This window comes from Lissotriton helveticus, chromosome 4_1 (assembly GCF_964261635.1).
Source record: "Lissotriton helveticus chromosome 4_1, aLisHel1.1, whole genome shotgun sequence".
Taxonomy (NCBI): domain Eukaryota; kingdom Metazoa; phylum Chordata; class Amphibia; order Caudata; family Salamandridae; genus Lissotriton; species Lissotriton helveticus.
The window spans coordinates 986,787,230-986,806,866 of record NC_136063.1 but is presented as its reverse complement, the minus strand read 5'-3'; the positions used below and the strand labels follow the sequence as shown (position 1 = coordinate 986,806,866).

The window sequence follows — 19,637 nt, the reverse complement described above, 5'->3', positions numbered from 1 at the left end:
AGAATACGTGCATATCTGGATATGCAGAAAGCTGGAGAAGAGAGGAACCACGCTTGGAGAGAAAGGTAAGAGGGGCTGTGTAGTTTTTAAGAGTTTAGGGTAGGGGGAGGGTCGTGCAGGGGGTAGTCTTTTGGATTTTAGGGTAGTGTAGTTGTGTTTTTGTAGTGTAGAGTAGTGTATTTGGGTTTAGTGTAGTGTCGGGTGGTCGAACAGGGTTGTGTTTCAGTGTAGGCACCGGACTGGGGTTAGGGGCAGGGTCATGCTTGGGGTAGTGTTTTAGGGTTTAGGATAGTGTTGTGGTGTTTGTGTAGTGTAGGGTAGTGGTTTAGGGTAGTGTTGGGGGGTTGTGCAGGGTAGTGTTTCAGTGTAGCGAAAAGATGGGGTAGGGGCAGTGTCGTGCTGGGGGTAATGTAGGCTTTAGGGTAGTGTTGTGGTGTTAGTGTAGTGTAGGGTAGTGTTTTAGGGTTTAGGGTAGTGTAGGTGGGTCGTGCAGGTAGTGTTTTAGTGTAGGGTCCGGACTGGGGGTAGGGGCAGGGTCGTGCTGGGTAGTGTTTGAGGGTTTAGGGTAGTGTCAGAGGGTTGTGTGGGGTAGTGTTTCAGTGTAGGGATCGGAGTGGGGGTAGGGGCAGGGTCATGCTGGGGGTAGTGTTTTAGGGTTTAGGGTAGTGTGGTGGTGTTTGTGTAGTGTAGGGTAGTGGTTTAAGGTAGTGCTGGGGGGTCATGCAGGGTAGTGTTTCAGTGTAGCGAACAGACTAGGGGTAGGGGCAGGGTCGTGCTGGGGGTTGTGTTTTAGGTTTTAGGATAGTGTTGTTGTTTTAGTGTAGGGTAGTGGTTTAGGGTAGTGTTGGTGGGTAGTGCAGGGTAGTGTTTTCAATATAGGGAACGGACTTAGGGCAGGGGCAGGGTCATGCTGGGGGAAGTGTTTTAGGGTTTAGGGTAGTGTTGTGATGTTAGTGTAGTGTAGGGTACACTCCCCCACCCAAAACCTCTATTTCCCTGGCATTCCGTCTCAGGGGATAGGTTACTATTTCAATTAATTTATAAGAAAAAATAAGAAAAAAATGCAATGTATATGTAGGCGATATATTTTATTGAGAATAAAAAGCATTTTAATGACATTTTAATTATATTTCTCAGCAGTTGCGAACTAAAAGCATGCGCATCAAAAACTAGTGTAGTAATAGTATTTGCGAAGTAAAAACTTTGTACTAAAAGCATCCAAAGTATTGGTATGCTAAGTAACGACACATATTCGGAGTGGTGTAGAGTGGAGTGACATACAGCCGAATCCCATAGAGTGGATCGGCGTACAGTAGGGTGGCGTAGTGTGGAGTGCCGTAGACTAGGTGGCGTAAAGTGGAATAGCATATAGTTGAGTGACATAGAGTTTAGTGGCGTAGAGTTGAGTGATGTAGAGTGGAGTGGCTTAGAGTGGAGCGGCATAAAGTGGAATCCCAAAGAGTTCAGTGGCGTACAGTAAGGTGGCGTACAGTAGGGTGGCCTAGAATGGAGTGGCATATAGTGAAATACCGTAGGGTGGAGTGGCGTAAAGTGGAGAGGCATAGAGTGGAGTGTCGTTGACTGGGTGGTGTAGAGTGGAATAGCATATAGTGGAGTGGTGTAGAGTGATCTAGAGTGGAGTTGCGTAAAGTGGAGTGGCATATAGTGGAATACCGTAGAATGGAGTGGCATGGAGTGTGTAGCGTACAGTTAAATAGTGTATAGTGGAGTGGCAGAGACTGGAGTGTTGTACATTGGAGTAGCGTGTTGTACAGTAGAGTGGAGTGGCATAGAGTGGCGTTTCCATAACTAAAAGACAGCCTTGTTGTTTTCACCACACTTTGTCTGTGTTCTGGGTTAGAGCCTTATATATAGGTAAGTAGTAGGCCTAAGTGTTGTTCCCTACCAATTGCCACTTTACTAAAGTGGTAGTAGGCAGAGAAATGTATTTATATTTTTAAATGTATAACATGTTTACGGAGTACTGTGCTATTACTTAGAAAGTACTGCAGTAGTTACAGATACAAAAAAAATTAAGAAATTAAAAATACACTATAGTACTCTATATTTGTGACAAATAGTGTAATACAGTGTATTTTTCTTTTTTTAACAAATGTAAGCTTTCTAAAAAAAATGTGTGCTGTAATTTGTAGGTATTATTGTGGTACTCTAGACTTTTTTGTGAATAATTAAATAAGTTAAAAATTGATGACACACTGTAATGCACTTTATTTGTGAAATATGGTGTAGTACAGTGCATTTGAATTATTCTTTTACATATTTAAAAAAAAAAAATCTTGTTTAAGGACCACAGGACTTTCTAGAATGTACCGGTGGAATCTGTAATTAAATAAATATATATATATATATATATATATATATATATATATATATATATAAATATATATATTCAGGTTCACTTCCTCCATGAACTCCGGGACTCCATGACTGCGGTGCAAAGCAGGGATAGAGGTCGCCCTGTGTAACATGTAGCTTCCACCAAGCACACCGGTACGCTGTGCCCATGCACTTCAAATCCAGTCCTTTCAAATAACCGCTTCCGAACAATGGCGTGCACTCAAGGCAAATATTTATTCATTTCAATTCCAGCATGATGGTTAAGAATAATATAAACAACAGTCTTTAGTTTGTTTGATGCTGGTGTATCTCCTTGGGTTAACTGGGCTTGATGAGGCGGGCTCAGGCAGTTACTGTGTAATGGGAGTTGCTGTGGCTCTTATTCAGATGCTTGATATTTCAGAAGAGATGTCAGGCTCCAGCTTTTGTCCACCTCTGCCCCCATCCCTCTCCAAAGTTGCAAAATTCATTTCAGAATTACAGGCAGTAGAGGATATGCTTGTGTGACTGCATGGACCTGCCAAACAAGGCGTAGTAAAAAGGTAGGCTTTGCCTTAATACTCGTATTTAGAATGATTTGCTAGAGAGTAAATTGTTTTGATTTGATATATTTCACCATGGGATTTATGCAAATCGTCCCCATTAAAAAAAACCAATCAAAATAATTTTCAGGCAAAAGCAGTAAGATGCTTTTGAAATAAATGTTGATCTCTGTTGTTTATGACATGGAAAACCCATGCTGTTGCAACTCACCTCGAAGTTTTCAAAGCCGAAGATGTCCAGGATGCCGATGGACTTGAAGTCGTCTTTGCCTCGGACCCTGCTGTTAATTTTTTTGATAACCCATGCAAAGCACTGGGAGTAAAGTGCCATGGCTACGGAATCCCTGCTGTCCACAGCCTGCAAGAAGTACAACGAGACAAAGGAGAAAATCGTTGTTGCCAGCATGCAAAGTGACATGCTGGTGCACTTGTAACAGAGTACCATGGCATCATTCCCGACTCCAAGCAAACCCCAGGGCTGGCTTCTTTCTGACAACCGTGACTGAAAATGGGTGTTATGGGGTGCTTGTCCTAGTAATGGGCTAGCAATATTCTTCCAGTAAAGCAACACCGACAACTTGAACACCTCTTCCTGTAGCACCACAAAACACCTATATGGTAAGTCACAGGCCAGCTGGAAGCTGGGGCTAACATTTAAAGGGAAATACAAAAAGAAAACTGACGAAGAATATAATTTAATAAAAAGATGTTTGGACTCATGGAAACAGTCATATTTTTGGCTGGCTCCTAAGAGTTGTACAGGTAGTTGCTGTCTATTCAGTTAACTCATGGCAGCCAAGCTCTCACATCTTCAAAATGTTTGCCTCCTTATAAGATGCATTATTTTGGATAGTTAATAAATCCATGCTGTGTCCTCCTACTAGAAGCTCTGAAAAGGCCCAGCTTCACACAGGCCATTCGTATGTTCGTCTTTTAAGACCAAGTTTTAAAATGGAGCTCTGGCAGACTTTATGGCTTTAAAATCGTCTCCTCCCTAAACATGTTTTATTTTGCATATACATAGAGGTCTCTGTTAAGTACAACTTTCGAATAGGCTGCCTCTTTGTCTGACAATCAGACACTCCAGGGTTTGGGGATTTACAAAATTGAACACTTTTATTGAAAGCTAATCATTAAAAAAAATGCCTACCATTTGAAAAAAAACTTTTTTTATTAGCCCTGTTTGCTGTCACTGACCCAGAAGCCTCCAACATGTCGCCTGCTGTTTGCCTCGCGCAAGCTGCATCCTCTTTCATAAACAGCATAGAAAAGGGCTGCCTAGTCCAGGTTACGCCAAACTATTTAGCCATCTCGGCCTCCTTTAACGGACTGCTTGAGCTTCCCTCAAGGTTGCCACTGTCATGTGGCTCCATGGGCAATGAGCAACCTGAGCCCTAACCAACTCCTGCATCTGAAAGCGTCCAGGCCCAATCTGCATTTAGGGATAATTTTGACTACCCTCCCTCCTAGGGCATGTTGTCTTTCCTGCCATGCCTTTGCTTGGCTCCCTGAAGCATTCTGGTACTGGACCCCCTGCAACATTATTGGTTCCCATGGTTACATCCTGAGACCTGATGACATCCTTGGTGCCACAGATATCTAAGTCATAGGTATGTCTTAGACTGATACACAAATGCCAGGGCAAACATTCCTAGAGGGAAGGAGAAAGGGGATGTTCGCTTTACTCCACCGTTCCTTCCATCGAAAGGAGTTAATCAGCATGTCTGCTGGAGCTACGACAACCAGTCACAATCCCAGAAGACACGCCGAGGAAGCAGCTTCGGTGCAGGCAGATCTATGGCACTCTGGGTCCAATTTTGTAGGTGGGTGGGGGAAGACTTCGAGTCTTGGGTCCTTGTTTTGCTAAAAAAATTGCAATATTGTGCTACAAATATTAGTACTTTAATGCCCCAACATTTCTACTTCTATCTGGATGGGGGTAGGTGTCTGGCTAATGCTGCCACCTTATTGCCACTAAACATCCAAGGATCCCGATAAATTGTAGCCCCGGCTGCCTGGCATCCACCAATGGTTTTGTTTGCATCGCTCACATTTCTTTGGCGGCAAGCACATCCCTGTGATACTGTTCAGAGACATCAATTTTTATTAGTAGAGAACTTCTCTGGGGAAAAGGAGTGCGAAGCTCATGATATATAGGAGAGACTGTATGCTTATAAATGCAATAAATTAAAACAATATATGCACTTGATTGGTTGTAAGACTGTAGCTAGGGCATCTGTTGAAAACAACACAGTGACATAACTATTGTCGAAGGCCTGAAAGCGATATTATTACATCGGAATGTTCGGAGCTCTATTGAAAACAATGGAGTTCTCCGGCTTTTAATGGCTGGTAGAAGCTGGGAGCTCCAACATTCCAGTGTTTGGCTTTGTTCACAGCTGTTGCTGTAAACAAAGGCCTCTCGGAGACCAGGGGTTTAAACCTCCTCGGGCTCAAAGAGTTGTTTGTTTTTACTAATTAGAACATTCTGACCTCTAGGGGCGGAATGTTGTAATAGCCTTAGAGCCCTTCTAAGTGGGATCTACTGGCTATTAAAGGCCCACTCCCTTGTTAAAAGCCCTCGCTGAACACTGGAGCTGGCCTTTAATGGCAGCGGTCTCTAAGGTTATAATAAACACAGAAATGGGAGCCAGAGAATCCTGTACATTTCACAGTGTTCTTCAAGCTGCCCTTCACATTTCTTCTAATTAGGAAATCCTCTATGTTCCTTACTTGCTCAATGCTGAGAGGTGTTGAGATTTCTTCTCCCCTGAGTATCATCGACTTGTGAGTTAGTACTTCCGTCAACTGCTCCGCGTCCAACCCAAGCAGGTCCGCCGTTCTCCCTAAAGCTAGCGAGCGACATAGAAAAAGATACATTGGGATATAACCTGGCAATATGGATGTCAACCCAAAGAATGTTGTGAAGTTTTTATTTACATTGACTATTTACTATAGCCAAAAGAATAGCAATATACGGTTTTATTATGTCAGATTAAGGGTCCAGAAAAATCTGTATATATCCCTTGGATAACCTTAACAAAAACGTTGTAATCCTGAAATGATTAATTTCCTAAGCATTCTAATATCATTGAAGTTGACATTTAAAAATAGCATTCTGAAGAATATTTTCATTGTAGTGGCACTTGGATGATTTATTCAATTTTCCGTGCTTGCAAATACCCACATTTAGAATACAAAAAGTAAAGTAAAATATAGCAACGTAAAGCTGATAAAAAAAAAAAATAGCACATTCTTCTAACATTTTCTAGACCATACTTCTCAACAAAAAATAATAATACATTTATAATGAAACACTGTAAGTTGCCTACACCAATACCTTAATCTCATCAATGTCTACCTTTGAAAGTTATTATTTCTGTATTTTGTTTCAACTACTTCATTACTTGGGCAACTCTTTTTCTTCATGAGCTACTGTTAGTCTATCACGGGGCAAATATTCTCATTCACTCTTCATTACTTAAATCACCGTCCTTCATTTGTCATTGAAAACATATTTTTAACTTCTTTAGCAAAAATATTAAAATTGGGGGTTCAGAGACAGGTAGTTTATTTGCTTCCAACCGTGCCATAAGTGCATAACGTCACGCAGTTTCAGCGAATTTTGGGATGAAGATTTTTGTTCACATTCCTTGGATATCAAATAGAAATCGATTGCTTACACGGAAGTCTTTTTTGCATTCCTTGAACTTATGCGTAGATTACATGACAGAGGAAGTCAGAACTTCAGCCATGATAAATAATGGTTTAGAAGCAAAACAATACAATTCATAAATTATGTATTTGAAGTTTCTTGCCCGAGGGACTGTGCCCACATAAAAATCTAACCCCACTTCGCCTTCCTAAAAGACGGACAGCATTGCAAATTGTTGGTAGAATCACTACAATTAGCCTTGAACATATTTTACACCCATATTGCACTAAAGGTTGCAGTGAGCTGCAAAAAAAATCATTTTTCCTTTTGTTTAAATTTAAAATCCACGGTTTGCCAATGGTATCATAATTCAAACTCTACAGACATTTAATCTGGAAATAGTGCCTACACCATTATTTTTCTATACATCTATGTTGCATTTAAGTGTGCATAACTCTTTGTGAATTGGACCCTTAGAAATTAGCAGAGGAACACACACATTTGATCTGTTTTAAAAGGCAACTCCATTACAATATTGCATGGGTAAGGGTCTATTTGAACGTCTTAAAAACATTTCACTTAGGACGTTGAAATAGACTAAATTTGGTGGTGCAGTAATAGTTTATTTAAAATGCTACCTCCAGTACCAATGCTTACATCTTTAAAATGCATACATGATCTTGAAAGCTCAATTACTACGCTATTTTTGTATCTAGTTTGCTGGCTATTAACAGTTATCGCTCCGTGAATGAAACTGCAACCAATAATCTTTTGCCAACTAAAAGATTTCCTCTCAAGTGCTTTCTTAGAATCTTCTAAGTACATAAATAATCACTTTCTTTTCACTTCGTCTGAGAGCACAGATAAATACAAAATGATTTGCAATGTACACCAAACAGCAAAATAAAATGGCGACCACCGTCAAATATTTAATTGGAACACAATGCTGCAGAATTTATACAGGAAGAACGATTAAAACCACTACCGAAAATATGGGTCCTATTACTTAAAGCAACTCAGCAAACACAAATCTTGAACACTCGGCATTAGCCAAGTGAGCGCTTTAAGGTTATATTAAGCCATTGCTCCCCGGTTTCCCACCTTGCTACCATTATCGCTCAGAAAGCTTGCTTGGTCAAATTAATATTGTTGATAGTATACTACTATTAGCACTAGCGTATGGTGTGGAAATGATGGCACACTACTACTTAAACAAGCCTATATGATTAATTACTACTGACGCCTCCTAGTTTTTCCTTTATTTGTTTGTAGTTAGGAAACATTGTGTTCAAATAGTCAACAGCAAATAGTTTTACTGTATTGACAAGCTTAAACAAAATATGTAATGATGCAATGGTTTTGGTTAATCAAAAACATAATAAAAATGTATATAAAAATGAAGTTTGATGTTCACGCCGCAAACATTTCCAAAAGTTTGAACAAGACTAGCTTCCAGCTCACCTGTTTTAGAAGAGACCTGTGCTCCGCCCGCAGTGGCGAACTCGATGTTCCCCAAGTGCAAAATGCCAGCAAGCAGCCGGAGAACCTCTCGCATTTCCTCACGTCCAAACTTCATGACTTCCATGGCAGTCTGAAAGGAAAGTGCATTGCTTTACATCTGCAGATGTTGTCGGGTTACAAGTTCCCACATATTTACTTCTTGTTTATTTTTAAACAGTAAGAGAACATTGAGGCCATCGATTGCTGGTCATCTTGACACTTGGGGTCTTCCAAGAGAAGAGATTTTGGAAAATTGACTTGTGTGTCAAACAATTTTTTCTAAAGAGGCCTTTTATCTGGGATTACAGAAAGGACACTGTAATCCAAACTGGTAGAGGCAGTTACAATAACAATATAACCACATCAAAAGGAGTGTTTTATTATTCCACTTTCACAAAAGCAGACTTCTTTGAATGTAGATTCAGAGGGCGGAACCAGGGACAATTACTAACAGAGTAAACAAACAAAAAAATCAATACCCTTTCAATTCTTTTATTGTGGCTTTCAGAAAATGTAACAAGCTCTTTAGGTTAAAAAAAATCTTTGTTTTATTTACGCAAAACAGGTTTACCAGGTTTCAGTCATTTTAAAAGCAGATGCATGGCACTGGAAAAAAGACTTGATGTTGAGAGAATTCAAACTCGCCCTCTGTTTTTTTTTTATTGGCCTCACTCCATGTCCCTTGATGCAAGCCTGTTCCCCACACTCAGTGTTCAGTGACCCCCATTGTATACTTGTTCAAACAGGAAATCGATTTACCCGGCTTCATACTGTAGCAGATACTGACTGACTTTCAATCGCTGACTCCAATGAATACTTGCTGCCTATCTCAATTTCAAAGACAATCCTAGTGGCTCAGCCTTTCAGTGCATGTCTTGTTCCCCTTCCGTTTCCTAAAATAGACTCTGATTCGTGTTGTATCAAGATTCTTTCATGGAATATAGCAGGTGCATGATACAAATGATCAAATAAAGATTGCCTGGGTTTTATTGCAGAGTATTATTCAGTCTGATGCCAGGAAACATGGATGTGACAGAATTTCGAAACCAATGGCTACGAATCCTTCTGTAATTCTGCTATACCATCGCAAGCAGGCTATATAAAGGAGGGCTGGCAGTTTTCGTTTCAGTTAAATTTACTTCTTCTACGGTACCTGGGATAATTTTACGTTTTTCCTGCAAAGGTTTGCATAATTTTATTCTTAATAATTATTATAATATTTTTGACTATAGGTCTAGTGAGGTAATTGATCAACTTGATGGTTTTATTACTAAGTATGTTAAGAATCCTAAAATGCAACCCGTAATCATCTGGTTAAGTGATTTTAATATTCCATTGAAACAATATCGTCCTTGCCCATGATATGGAATTATTGCCCAGTTCTCGAAGTACCACAGATTTTACTTTATTTTCAGTAGTTTGTCCCTTTGATTATAAAGTTTGACGTGACTACCAATTGCGTCACTGACTATAATCCTTTGTCATTAGTTATAAATTTAAATTAGAAAAATGATCACGAGCTACCAGAGGGGAGACCAATTAAATTCACTAATAGTAAGGGAATTTTAATTAAGTGGGATTATATTGATTCCAATCACTTTTTGGCCGAACTAAAAAAAAGAATTTGTCTGTTTTTAGTGCTTGTCTGTCCTGTGATATCAATCCCTGTACTAACCTAAGGTTTTTGGTTCTTAGTGTCCTGGTAAACCCGGCATACTGTTATTGCATAAACCTCCAAATGCTTCCCACCACTGTAGGTGGTTTAATGCTGCTTGTTGAGCTGCATATAAATCCCGAATAACAGCACTGAAGGCAATCCCCAGGGGCAAGGCCGATATAAAGCATGGTAGATATATTTATAAATCAACTTTAGAAGAGATCTGATGTTACGCATGGCAATATATTGAAGCAACAGTGGTGCAAGGGGCAGCAAGAGATTTTGAGACATAGTGAATCGTCCTTTTTTTTCAAACCATGAAATGCCAAAGCTTGTCTGTCATGTAACTGCGGATTCTTGGGTGCGCATTTTAGTAGAGTTATTGATACCGGTATGAACCACAATGTACTAGTTGAGGAAGTAGGCCCAGTATGGACTTTGTTACAGCGTAGGTCTTAAGCCAATCAATTGATATTGAGGAGGTCAATACAGATAATAATAAGAGCACCCATGGGAAGGCACGGGCCCTGATGGTGTACAAATTGACACATTTTGGAATTAATATCACTCTCAGGAGCCCACTAGTGAGAAATGTCTTGCGGGCCACCATTGTGGGCCATGTTTTACAGTCCTGGAAGGAGGCTGTTAAAGTCCTTATGTTTAAAAAGGGGGACAGAAACCATCCAATTTGTTATCGCCCAATTTAATTACTAGATTCCACCACTAAAATGTTGGGTCACGTTGTACTATCCATATTGGAGACTTGGGCAGAAAAGAACATTTTATCTGATAATCAATTTGACTTTCTCCATGGTACAGGAACAGTTAAGCAATGCCTTAACCTCTCCCTTATTTTAGGGAAGTATGTGAATACCAGGAGAAGTGCCATCTACATGGACCTCGCCCGTGTTTTTGAAACTGTAAATCGTGCTGAATTGTGGACTATGATGAAGAACATAGTGGTTGAGGAAGCTCTGGTGGATTTGCTCAGAAGATTGCTTTGGGACAGTTTAGTTAAGGTCCAGTATAGCCCAGTTGGCAAATGTAATACCCATATCAGTTTGCCACGAGGAGTCCACCAGGGACATATTGTGGCCCCCGTTCTATTTCTTATATATAGAAGTGGCTTGGAAGATTATCTTGTCAACAGAGGGAAGAATATGCCTCAAATAGGAAAACATGCATTTCCAGTGCTTATCAATGCAGATGACACCGTTCTTATCGCCAGAAGAGCAAATGGGCTGTAGATCCTGCTGGGTGGTTTTGCTTTGGTCACAGAAGATTTAGATCTAACAGTTAACTCTAACAAATCATTCACCATGGTGTGTGGTCCGCCAAGACTTAGGTCAAAACTAAACTCCATTCGATGGGGGGGCGGAGGGATATAAGATTGAAAGGGTAAGATATTTTAATTACTTAAGCATCTAATTTGATGATGCATAAAAGTGGGGACATCTAGTGAATTTGAAATGACTACAACTTCATAGTGGCTGGTCTGCATAGGGCAGGAGTTTGGGGGTTATACAAATTATGAACCCCTCCAGAGGGCTGAGAATAGCTTCCTTTGTTGGCTACTCTAAGTTCCACAGAGTAGAAGTCTCACGATTTGTCATGTCGAAACCGGGATGAGCTAGTGGATTAAATAAGTGTGGCTCCTTTGCCTTTGTGACATAAAATCTGGTGAAAACCTGAAACAGGATTTTCTAGGTCAATGCACAGGGATAGTTTACTGCTAGATAATGGGGCTGAAATCCCATGGCTTAGGTATTCGAAGTAGACTTTTATTAATATGTGTATCCCAGCCTTTTTTTTATAATCCAGAGCCAGTAGAGTCAGTCGCTAAAGATTCCTTGAAAAATCTTTATTGTAGCTGCAGCTTAAAGATGCGCAATTCAAAGTCGCACTCTATGCGGACGGTAGTCACACATTTTGTTCTTAGTATTTCTTTGGGTATAGGACCTTATTTACCTTTTATATACTGATCTCATTATAGATTTTATCTCGTTTTAAATTCGGTATTGTGCATTTCCTGTTTGCCTTCCCTCTCCTGGGCACTTGATGTGCTACCCTTCCTACTTGCCTAGGACAATTTAGTGCAACAAAGCACCAGTCACTTCATTCTTTTTTGAACAGCTTATAGTATCCCACGCAGGCACTTTTTGTCCCTATTTACGAGCTGCTAATATTAAGCAGCACCATATTTCTTAGCTATTTTAACAACAATTAGGGTCCCTTGAGATTTGCCATGTTGTTTTAAACTATATCAGAGTAGCCTAGTATATCAGGAAACATTACAGTACTTCTGCCATTATGTAAACTGGGTAAGCACTGATATGTTGTATTTATTTATAATTGCTGTTGATTAATATTTGTTGACTGACATATATTATGATGCTATGTTTTATATGTTAGTATTTCATTTTTAGATCAGTGTATTGGTGTATCACAAACTCTGGAATTGCTGTTGATGTAAGTTTTATTTTGTATGCTTTTATGGTGTCGGCCGAATAAAGAAACGTTGACTGACTGACTCGGTGCTGCAAAAGAACCATGAGAACCATGCTACACAATGTAGAAAAGAGGCATGTACTAATAACTGACCAACACCAATAGTGTTATTATTAGTGTTGATATTAAACATTAAGTCTATAGCAAATGCATCATTCAATGACAACGTTTTTTTAAAATGGAGAAATCATCTGATCCATAGTAAATGAAAAAAGAGATTACTTGAGTGAAAGAAAAATGAACCATGGCAAAGGTAACACATGTGTGTGTATGTGTGTTTCTGTGTGTGTGTGCGTGTGTGTGTGTGTGTGGTGGGTGTCTCTATGGTAAAGTATGTGCAATAGGCAAATATTTCTGTGTTTTTTTCTCATATTTATTTCTGACTAGAAGCACCATTCCTAAAAAATGCCTTTGTTATCTGATATCTATTTCTAGTACAAAAAAAGAAGGTGGAAAGGTACAATCTGTCTCTGTAGATGGGTTTCATTATTTCAGACTAACTGACTTTGAGAATGTTAAACATTTTACAACTACTAGTTTGTGGCCTCACTGCTTCTGCGTGGGGGGAAGGGGAGAAGAAGACACAGGGGGCTGTTCTTCCTGTGGGGTTGTTTGGTTTTGGTTAGCATTTTTCACATGCCAGACACTCGACAAGTTCCGACATACAGTCACGGGACGTATTGTACCCCCGCAGGATTGGAACAGACACGAAAAGCCTTCATGCTTTATTTCAAATGAGGCACTTGATATGCAGAACGGTCTCGACATTTCTATTTTCAGGAATGAAAAGATAGGGATTCTTGCAAGATTGGAACAATTAAATGTGGTGGGTGGAAAATCCTGAATTAGTTTTAACCACCTGCATTTTCTCTGAGGAACATTCTATTTCATCATGTTTTTTGGCCACTGTGCCATTACATCGTTTCCTACAAGTTGGCCAACAGCTTCAGGAAACCTATACTCTGTTAACTGAAAACACCTCCCTGTGATTGAAAATGGACACGTTGTGGGGCCAGGGAATCTAGCCACCCATCTATCGGCTCCTTGTGTGCAGGGGTAACGTGGACTAGTACAAATGACTGAAAATAAGGTGACTGCAAAGCCAGCAGCACCTCTAGCATAAGAAGAGAAACATCAAATGCTGCAGTCTTACATAGGTAATGCCCTAACTAGATTACTTTTACATTGGAAGACGAGATCAACTTACTTTGACTTCGTGAAAGCTCTCCTTGTCATTGATTGTCCGATCTGCAGTGCACCCCGACTGATTTAGGTAGTGGTAGTTCTCTGGGTTCAATAAATAAAAGGCCTCTGTGTTGCGGCCGCAGGCGGGGCAGCAGGGAAAAAGCGACAAAGAGAGAATGAGGAATGGAAGAAAGGGAGGGATTGGCAGGAGATGGGCCAAATCAAAGCAAGCAAGACATAGAAAGGGAGCGTAGAAAATGTGGAGAGCGCAAGAGGTTGGGGCATAGTTGGAAACCCAGCTCAAAAACAGCGTCAATTGAGAAAATACAGCAAGAGGGTAGGGCAGAGGTGGATGTATGAGATGGAATGAGCAGAGACGGGTGTGAGAGACCATTTACATGAGAGGAACAGGATACAAATGGTTTGACAAAGGTGGGCGTTGGTGAAAGAGGAGAAACATAGGCAGATAAGTGTGTTAAAGACGAATAAGGGTGTAAAATAAAAAGAAAAGAGGAGACAAAAAGCTCAATCAGTTGTTTGAACAGAGAAATTTTACATCAATGCCAATATTAACAAGCATGACAACAGCTTCGTATATGTTTTAACATTCCACTTTTATTGAATGAATACAGACAGTGCCCTAACCCAAGGTAAGAAACATAATGGCTGCCCCTTCTTTTCGCCCCTTGCTACTTAATTTTCTCCATTACAGCACTGTTACAGATACTATGTGTTGTGAGTGTTTTACACGGTTTTCTAGGTGAAACTGGGATTGTTTTGGCAGAAAGAATAAAACAATCCTAATGCACTGAGGATTATACTTGTGGAATCTTGTATAGATTTTATGCACATGCTATCATGTCACTGAATCATTAGCAAATCGTGAGACTTTTCATGCTTTTGACCCCCTTATTCCAAGAAAGATCACTGCTGCAGAGTAGTATCCAAGGATGTCACACCAACCTATACCGCAAGATGATGCAACGAAGACTTGTTGATCACACCGACATCAACCGTGCTCATGTACAGCGCTCTGATACCTGATTTCTTCGGGTCAAGTTTGCGATATATAAAACTCCGAAGGAGAAAAAAAACACCTGCTCCACTTCTGCTTTCAAGGACGCTCTCGCTTTACAACACAAATAACTGTGTGAAATGACTATCTACCGTATTTCTCTGAAGTGATGTAATAATTCCCAAAGCGAAAGATTAACAGATATATTTAGAGGCACAGCAGTATAAAGACATATTCAGTGGCGGCTCCTCCGCTAAGGCGGAGACGCGTCGCCCCACTGCTCATAGAGCAGTGAAAAGGGAAAAAATAAAACGATAATAACAAGGCTATTATTGTTTTATTTTTGGATGCTGGGGGCTGGGTTAGGGTGGAGCGGGCTGGGTGCTCAGGGTGGGAGGAGGAAAGGACTGTGCGCACTTTGCATATTCCCCACCAAGCTGCAATGGACAGTCTGGTGGGGAATATGCACAGGCTCCCTGTTGAGATCGGAGTGCCGATTCACAGTGCTCAAACCAATCACAATGCTGCATTGCAGCGTTGTGATTTGGCTCGGGGAAGCCTATGTGCTGGGTGCTTCCTGCAGCTTCTCCCGAAGCAGAGAAGCATAGGAGAGATGTGGCCGTCAGAACAGGTAAGTGTTTTATTGTTTTTATATTCTTCCCCACCCCCGTTCCCTACCAGCTGCCACTGGACATATTTGAGGACAGGTAAGACTGCCCATGCCCAATCCACCTGCTCGTTTACCTACCACTGTAATGCACAAAACCTTTATTAGACTACCTCTTCCGCCCCATATCCTTTACTATCCCGCTGCTAGTTCAAAATGTAGGGACCAACTCTGAAAACATTTTGCGCTCCTAGGGATCATAACAGGTGTTTGTAATACTCACATTGACTCGTCGGGGCACCTTGGCACTAACTTTTGCTACCCCACTCAAAGGTACTCATGTAATATGACCTTAGATGGATGACATGCTGAATTGACCCACTAAGATTCAAACACAGATTCATGGCATGGGATGAATTTAAACGTCTACTGAGCCACCGGCCCAGATGGGTATTTCCTGGATGTTCAAAATGTTTCATTTGAGGGCACACAAGACATATCCAGGATCATAAAACCTGCATCTGCAGGCATTTACACCTGCAATATGGGACTTACGACTCGACTTGGGAAACTGGCAAGTTTGCTAGATTTTCTATATTCAGGACATTAAGGTTAAGGCAGGGAAGAGGGCTGTTCCCCAGGAAGAGGTTGAGACGAATCATATGAAAAGGTGGAGAACATTCACAAAAGTATTACTCTGTGGGAAATCGCAAGTAATTCCATGGATTTTCAGACCCATCTTGCAGAGCCAGACAAGGGACTGTAATGCTGAAGTAACAGTGCAACGAAGATGTGAAGAAAGCCCAATAAGCCATAATAGAGGTGCAACAGAAGAAACTTCTCTCCTTGGAAAATCAGCCTCAATGTGGAACCAAAAAAGAGAAAAATATAATTGTGCAATTGTGCATTTCTGCCATACATATTGCTGCTTATTGTTCAATTTATATATTGAAATCTAAATGTTGCTTAGATTTCCTAGAAGGTAATGGCAATTTTATTTGTTGTGAATCTCTTAAGATGTATATCTAAGAATTCTAAGTGGAACATTCTGCCGCATAGATTTACACATATGTCGCGAATCAGTGCACGAAGCACAAACTTATGAACATGGGTTTAGTGAATGAAGGGTAGAAAATGTTTCTTACCGCAGCCTGACTAACCCTATCTCTTAAGGGTCTTTCTAGTGCCAGTAAGAGGCTAACAAAGATGTGTGTGGTTAAGGCATGTGTCAATTGCATTCAACAGCTTTTATTATAACAAGGTTAGCCTAGGTGGATATTCCGTTGAAACCTTTATTCATTTATCAAGCCCTTGCACACTGCATTTTGAAACGTTTTGCAATAATTATTTTGAAAATTGTTATTAGAGAGATCACGCTCCTCCGCTTTTTATTAAGGCAGTATAGAAGAACACTGGGATCTCTCCCCAATAATTCTGGCAACCCTCTGCATGCAAATACCTCCTCCGACACCCTACTGTGCGTGCTTACACTAACCTTTGTCTTCGCCTTCTACCCCTGCCAGCAGGGCATAGAAAATGTGGTAATTCCTCTCGCCGGGATTCTGCCTCACGACTCGATTCTGCAGAGAACAACATTGTTATTGGGCTTATAGGTTTTTCTCTACTTTATAAAAAACAAAAAACATACTTTAGTTTCTACATTAATATCATTAATGAAATAGTAATAAATGATTACTTACTTTTTCTAATAAATCTTCAGTTGGAAAGAAGCACGGGTCAAGGAAGATATAGATAAAATAGGATAGTAGTAAAGACAGTGTCCGGGCCAGTGTGTCCGCTGGTGCTGGACTGCCGCAGGTGGCCAGGCGGCTCCATGTTGGTAGTAATAATTTGAGACAGTGCATTAGAATACCCTAACTAGAGGATTCTTGGAGCTTTCATCACTCAGCTGAAATTCAGTGATTTAAACTTGGTGTTAAAAAATGGATGTTGTTGCACCGGGAACGTACTACTGACGTGTGGCTCAATGGTTAGAGCGGCAGACCCTGATGCAGAGGTCTAACCCGGGGCCAGGGTTTAATTCCTCGCCTCGGCGGGTCTTGGGCTCAAAAATTCCATGGACCTGATAATTCTCGCCTCGGTGCCTATTCCAATCATGGAGTCCCACTCTGCAACTCTGGGCAATAGCTTGCTTAATCTCCACAACGGCCCCCACAACGCTAAGGATGCCTGGCCTCCACCTTGGGGGTGCCCAGGAGTGGACACCTCACAGGGAAAGCCAGGATAGGTTCCACAGCGGTATTCGTACAAGCGCCTTGAGACCCTTGCGGGTGAGTAGTGCACTATACAAGTATCAATTTACTGGTCGCCCAATATGAAACTTGTCAGGTGAGATGCTTAAGGTTTGATGGTGTAATGGAAGCAGAGAGCGTCAAATTTTGCTGCATCAGCAAGTGGTGTTGGAAAGAGGGTGAGAACAGATTCACAAATTAATAATACTTAGCATTGAATCTGTTGTTAAAGACAACGCGGACGTGAAAGGAAGATATGCACACACATACAGACAACATGGGCTTGTCCAGGGAATTAGCCCAAAGGGCCACCTTTTCTTGCATCAACATGACCCAATTCCATAAGATGCTGCAGCGTTGCTTCTGATGAATCAGCTATTTCACGGACACCATTTATGACTTAACAGCAATTATAGTATATGGAGGTAAAACTATTTAAACAAATGCATGCATTAAAGTGAAGGCACAAGAAAGAGTACATGTAAATAAACCTCCTTTATAGACAAATATATTCATCAAAAGCCTTTATGCTCCTGCATATCAATATGAAACACAGTGTTTTTTAATGAGGAGTGGCATTAGCCAAGAGCTTTTGATTCTACAAATATTATATGTAAAATGTTCTTACTTATAGAGGGTCAACCCTCCTCATCCATTGTTCTATTATTGTGTCATTCACATTTTTCTTACGACCACTACAACATACAGCATGAGACAATAGGTCAGACCACTGCAGTGACTGGCTAACTTCTCTGTGAGTGATGCATTCTGCTCTTTCACAAGGAGCACATCCACACACAAGGAAGTTCGCTTTAGTGCCAGACAATGCGAGGAAGCCCTATTGGCTTTGCTTATGCTTGTTTTATATAGGAATAAGTAATACATTTGATCCGCTTTCTAAGCACTCTAAGTTACAAGCGTTGTTATTACACTATATAGTGACATTCAATCAATAGACTGCAGAAGGAGGAAAGGCTGAACTTGTAAAGTGCAGACACATGAGATATCAGCAGCGGACTCTTGACTCACTGAGCTATCTCACCAGCAGCCGATAAGGTACATATATAAAAGGATACAATCTATAATTTTTCCTCCCTGTATGTTCCCCTTCTGACAGATGTTAAGCTGGACAAACTTCCCAAATCTGCTGGAGTTGTTGTTATACACCGTCTTTGCGTTTCCAAACGCTTCCATGATGGGGCTGTAAAAACAGAAGAAGACATCAGGGCAAACTTGTGACGCGCATCCAAGGAAAGACATTTCACTTCTGAGGTTCTTAAAGAAAGTATGATATCTAGCTATCGTGCACCCCAGACCCATGGATCTCGAATCCAGCGAAATATTGGTCTAAGGTGTAAAACGTCGCAAGTTATACGAATCCTCGTCACTAATTTAAAGCATTAAGGGCCCGATGTAGGTAAATCTTTTTTACCACTTCTTAAATACCGATTCATACCGAATCGGTATTTAAGAAGTGGTAAAAAAAGAGGAGGGGAGATGTAGGTATTTCAGATTCGGTAAATACCGAATCGTTAAGATTCGGTATTTACCGATTCAGTAAATACCGAATCGGTAATGCCCATTGATTCCTATGGGCATTGAAGCATTGAATCGGTAAAATACCGATTCTGTAAATGCATGCCCTACATCTGAAAACGCTAATACCGGTCGGAAACGGCCAAAATCGGCCGTTTCCGACCGGTATTAGGGCTCCTACATCTGGCCCTTAGTAGGCACATTCCTGCTTCACTGTGGGGACAAAGTGCTTGCTGGGTTATACTGTGGCACGCATGAATAACAGTCTGTTTCCAGTTAGAGATCAGTCACAGCAGATGCAGCAGCGTTTGGCATCAAACGAGCCATGAGGGTGATTTTTGGATGGTTAAGGACAATCATAATTGGGATGCAATGGCCCCCTCTCACTACTGGGCCTTTGGTGCCGCTGCACCTGCTGTACTAGTGATAGCTATGCCGTTGAGACAGGTACTCCAAACCCAGGACTGCTTCAGTCAGACATCATGACCCAGCCATGCAAAGTCCCCAAGGGTCTGACTGACTGCACAAAGTGACAATCAAAAAAAGCCTGTTACAGGTTGCCTGCCTTGAAATTCCTCAGTGGACAGAGACCCTCCTTCCACACAACAATAGCGGTCTCTGCTCACTGCTGTATTTTTTTCTCCTTTGGACCGTTATGTGCATCTTTTTCTTTGTTTGCTACACATGCCCATTACAACTAAGACAGAGTTGGGTGCTCCTGTTGGATGACAGTGCTTCTAGACTGTTGTCCCTCCCTATTGTTGGAGAATATATCAGCTTGTGCTGCAGAGGAGACACCCAGGGGCCAGCACTCTCAAACCT

General features: G+C 41.0%; 1 protein-coding gene across 1 annotated transcript in view; it reads right to left on the bottom strand.

Annotated features, from left to right (window-relative positions):
* The window catches only part of MYO10 (myosin X), a 519,868-nt gene that overhangs the window by 226,635 nt on the left and 273,596 nt on the right, over positions 1-19,637 (bottom strand). Inside the window, exons 6-12 of the mRNA XM_078687614.1 lie at positions 18,356-18,480; positions 16,728-16,741; positions 16,523-16,607; positions 13,428-13,531; positions 8,017-8,146; positions 5,634-5,752; positions 3,112-3,258 (exon numbers count right to left, since the gene is read on the bottom strand). Of these exons, the coding sequence (XP_078543740.1) occupies positions 3,112-3,258; positions 5,634-5,752; positions 8,017-8,146; positions 13,428-13,531; positions 16,523-16,607; positions 16,728-16,741; positions 18,356-18,480 (724 nt within the window). The remainder of the gene's footprint in view (positions 1-3,111; positions 3,259-5,633; positions 5,753-8,016; positions 8,147-13,427; positions 13,532-16,522; positions 16,608-16,727; positions 16,742-18,355; positions 18,481-19,637) is intronic.